Consider the following 4,253-nt stretch of genomic DNA (forward strand, 5'->3'; position numbering starts at 1 on the left):
AATTTCCTTACCTTATCCTCGCCCACATCTCCTTGTCCTCCCCTCTTACATTATCTTTTTTCCAGTAGTTATCTTCTTCTTTCTCTAATCTTATTTTTTTTCTCAATGTATTATACGTTGATTTGTTTATTGCGTCTTCAGCCTCGTTTTACGTTCTCTCTCATTTTCTTAATGCCCTCATTCAGCTTTTCCTCTATTTCCTCTACTCCCGCATCCCTGTAGATCATCTCTATCACCTCCTCGCATTACATTTTTTTTAGCGCAACCTTCACCATTTTCCCACATTTCGTCGGGCACCTGTTCATAATCCCTCTCATTTCTTCTTTCAGTGCTATCCTTGGCCATCTCTCTTTTTCCATCATCATACAATCCTTCATATATCTTACTGCTCTTTCTTTTAATATTACTTCCATCTTTTCTACTCCCATCTCGTCCCTCCAAATATATTCTGGTGTATCCCTTCTTACTCCTAATGCCATCTTGCAGAGCCTCCTATGCACCCTCTCTATTTCTTCCGACTTTTCCCACCCCCAGACCTCCACTCCGTACAAAGCTACTGTTCTTGCCACAGTGTTCATCAGATACATCCTGTCCCTCATGCTGTTCCTTTTGCTCCTTTTTATCACTCCCCATACTGCATTTGTGGCCTTTTGTGCTTTTTGTGCTAGTTCCTTTTTTTGTTTCCCTGCGCTATTCCTTGTGGTGAAATGGTACCCAAGATATTTAAATTCTTTGACTTCTTCGACCTCACTTCCTTTATACATCCATTTCTTTCCCTTCTTTTTTCTACCTCCATTTCTGCATATTAGAATTTTTGTTTTTTCCACGTTCACCTCCATCTTATTCTCTTCTGTGTATCTTTCCAGCTCTTTCAGCATCCCTCTTAGCTCCTCTTCTGTGTCCGCAACTAGCGCCACATCATGCGCATATTTCATGACATGTATTCGTTGGTTCCCAATCATTGTCCCTCCTCTTTTCTACTCTTCCATCGTCTTTTCTAGGTCGTCGATATCTATGCCATATAACGCTCCGCTCATCGCACACCCTTGTCTTTCCCCTTTTCTTGTTATAAATTCTTTTGTCTGTCTTCTTTTTCCTACTTTCACCTTACAATATGTTCTTTTATATATTTCTCTTATTATTCTGTGCATTCTCCCTCTGGCCCCCTTCCTCCATACCTTTCTCTTCATTTTTGGTCTCCTGACTGTGTCGAACGCCGCTCTAAAGTCTATGAACCCGATGCATAATTTTCCTCCCTTCCTCTTCATTTTGTTGTTTATTAGACTATTCAATACAAATATGTGGTCCCTTGTCCCTCTTTTTTTCCTGAACCCCACCTGACTTTCCCTTAAAATTTTTTCTTTATCTATCCAGTTATTTAGCCTCTCCGTCATCATTGTTGTCAATAACTTGTACCCTGTATTTAGAAGCGAAATTCCCTTGTAATTTTCTGTTCTTTCTCCGTCTCCTGCTTTGTAAATCGGAATTATCACTGCTGTGTCCCATCATTCTGGCATACTTCCTTCGTCCCATATTCTATTTATAATTTCGCCTATCCATTCAATGACATCTGGTGCACTGTTCTTTATAAATTCTGCTGCCATCCCGTCTTCCCCTGGAGCTTTGTGATTCAAGAGCTTTCTTATTGCGGCTTTCACTTCTCTCCTGCTGAAGTTTTTATCGAGCTTCGGCTCCTCTGATCCTTCATTACTACCTTCTCCTTTCCACGGCTCATTTTCTTCTTCTTCCGATTCTTCATTGCCTTCCCCATTCAGCAGATCACTAAAGTGCTTTTCCCATTGTTTTGCTTTTATGCTGTTGCTTGCAGCTCTTTTCTTTCTTCCTCTGAACCTATTTATGGCTTCCCACCATTTTGTCATGTCTTTGGCGTTATTTATCTCCTCACACCTTTCCATCATCCACCTTTCCTTGCTCACTTTGATTGTTTCCCTATATTTCTTTCTGCTTTCCTTCAGATTTCTTTTTTTTTCTTTGTTATTATCCTTGATGAATTCTTTGAGCTTCTTCCATACTTCTTTTCTTTTTTTTTACCCTCGATATTGTACCACTTTTTTTTCTCCTTCGTATCTTTGTCCTTCTTTCCTTTCATCACCATCCCCGTTTTTTCAGCCCCTTTTCTTACTATTTCCTTTATATCCTCCCACTTAAGCTCGTTTTTTTCCTCTACTGCTTCTGTCAGACCTTCCTGCGTTGCTTCTGCATACTCCTGTATTTTTTCTTTCTTCCAGATCAGCTTATTTGCTCCAATTTCTTCCTGCTCTTCCTCCTCTGACATGCAGCTTCCTTCCTTACTCTCTTCCTCATTTCTCTTTACCTTATATCTCGCCAACACTGGTAGATGATCTGACTCTATTCTTTCCACCACTCTTACCTCTATTTCTTGCTCATCGCCTCTGTCCAGCGTTAGTATTAGGTCAATTACTGATCCTAAACTCTCTTCGTCTCCCCCGACGTAAGTTATTTCCCCACCTTCATCTCCTCTTGCTCTATCATTTTATACGCAGAGTCCTAACTCATCACACATCTTTAGTAATTTTTTTCTTTCGCTGTTTACTGTCTTGTCTCTCGATTTTTCTTTTTTTCCTCACTCTGCCTTCGTCCTCTCCTGTTACGTTTTCTTCTCCGATTCTCGCATTAAAGTCCCCAATGATCATCACACTTTCGTCCCTGTTTGCACATTCTTCTATCTGCCTTCTTAGCTCCGTTTCTAATTTGCTCATTCCTACATTGTTATACACTGTGATTATACTTTCACTTTCCTTACTTTCTTCCAACATCATTCCGTATTTCCATTCCCTGACTTCCCATTTTAATTTGCAATTTTTTTTTATCCCAATAATATGACCTCCCTTTGCTCTTCCTCTCTGTTTCTCTCTCGTCGCAGGCTTCGCCCACCATTTGAATTCTTTGCTCAGCCTCTCACATGTTATTTCCACCTTATCTTCCATTACCCATGTCTCCACTAGCACAACAATCTCGTTTTCTTCCATCATTGTGGCAGCTTTTTCTACCTCATTCATACCTGCAACATTCCAAAACTATATTTTCCTTCTATTTTCTTGCTCTCTTCCTTTATTTTGGTCCTCTTTCTCCTTGGCCTCTGTGTCTCTTTCTGTACCCACTCTCCACTCCTTTTTCTCATCATTCGCCCACTTTCATAATTTCAATTCTCCTTTTTTTTCATTCCAACACCACCATACCTCACCAATTTTTAACCTTTTTTGCTTCCTTTCTTTTAGTTCTTCCTCCAGCTCATTTCCATTAATTTTTTTTGGCTTTTCTTCAATGAGCTTTTCTTTTTCTTGTCTTCTTCATTCTTCATTTGTTTTGTCCTTCTTATCTTGTCTTTTCCTCGCCTCGCTCACGAATCTTTCCACCTCATTTTCCAAGCTCCATTCCCTCATTTCTTGAACATTCCTTTCATTCGCCCACGCGTTTTCTGTTTCCTTCACTCTTGATCGCCCTCTTTCCTGCCTTCCTCTACTGTTACTCTTTCCTTGTCTCTTTGTGTCGTGACTTTGACTGTCGTGTTGCTTTCCTTTTTTTTTTCCTCGGTTGCTTTTGTCTTATTTGGTATGTTCGTCTTACTTTCTTTCTCCTTTTTTATTTTTTCACTTAGCTCTTTAATTACTCTGTCCTTTTCCTTTATGCTTTGTTCTCTTTTACCAATTTCCTTCTCTAATCTTTCTATTTCCTGTCTGTGTCTTCTTTCCTTTTCCACTTGGTCTTCTTTACATTTGCTCCTAATTATTTGGGCCCCTATCTTCGAGGTTTCTTGTCTTGTACATGCCTTTATTTCTTCCATTGATTTCATTATCAATTCTTCAACTTTTGTTTTTACCCTGTCTTCTATCTCTGCGATCAATTGCCACATCTTTTCCTCTGAATTTTTTTCACTATCCTTCATTTCCTGCTTTTGGCTCCAATTTGACATTCCAGTCTGCGTTGCTTGTTCTCTTGTCTTTTTTCCCACTTCATCTTTCTGTTTGTCTTTCCTATCATTGATTGTCTCGATTATATCTAACTCTTTCGCCTCTTCATTACTGTCCTTCTCAACTTGCAGACTTCCTCTACTGTTTCTTGCCGGTGTTCTCGCTAGCTGAAATCCGGCTCTGCACCAGTCTGTTCCTACCTCATTTATATTGTCTGTGTTTTCTACCTTTTTTGCTTTTGCCTTTATTATATCCATCTGACTAAACACAAATTTTTTTAACGCTCCATTTTTCATACCG

At 39.5% G+C, this 4,253-nt stretch overlaps 2 protein-coding genes across 2 annotated transcripts; both read right to left on the reverse strand.

Moving 5' to 3' along the window:
• Positions 1-245: 245 nt before the first annotated feature.
• Positions 246-962, reverse strand: LOC128668100 (uncharacterized). Its single transcript, XM_053740267.1, has one exon. It carries the CDS (start codon positions 960-962, stop codon positions 246-248), a length of 717 nt encoding a protein of 238 aa, XP_053596242.1.
• Positions 963-1,505: 543 nt separating this feature from the next.
• On the reverse strand, positions 1,506-3,041 carry LOC128668101 (cilia- and flagella-associated protein 251-like). Its single transcript, XM_053740268.1, has 3 exons — positions 2,576-3,041; positions 2,053-2,505; positions 1,506-1,936 (listed from the first exon to the last, which is right to left on the reverse strand). Exons 1-3 carry the CDS (start codon positions 3,039-3,041, stop codon positions 1,506-1,508), a joined length of 1,350 nt encoding a protein of 449 aa, XP_053596243.1.
• Positions 3,042-4,253: the final 1,212 nt, after the last annotated feature.

Source organism: Microplitis demolitor, chromosome 6 (assembly GCF_026212275.2).
Source record: "Microplitis demolitor isolate Queensland-Clemson2020A chromosome 6, iyMicDemo2.1a, whole genome shotgun sequence".
In the NCBI taxonomy this organism is placed as follows: domain Eukaryota; kingdom Metazoa; phylum Arthropoda; class Insecta; order Hymenoptera; family Braconidae; genus Microplitis; species Microplitis demolitor.

Coding starts and splice junctions, on each gene's coding strand:
- LOC128668100 (XM_053740267.1), bottom strand. CDS start 962: ATGATTGGGAACCAACGAATACATGTCATGAAATATGCGCATGATGTG.
- LOC128668101 (XM_053740268.1), bottom strand. CDS start 3,041: ATGAATGAGGTAGAAAAAGCTGCCACAATGATGGAAGAAAACGAGATT. Junction 2,506..2,575: donor AAAAATCGAGAGACAAGACA/GTAAACAGCGAA, acceptor AAAATGATAGAG/CAAGAGGAGATGAAGGTGGG. Junction 1,937..2,052: donor AAAGTGGTACAATATCGAGG/GTAAAAAAAAAG, acceptor AAACAATCAAAG/TGAGCAAGGAAAGGTGGATG.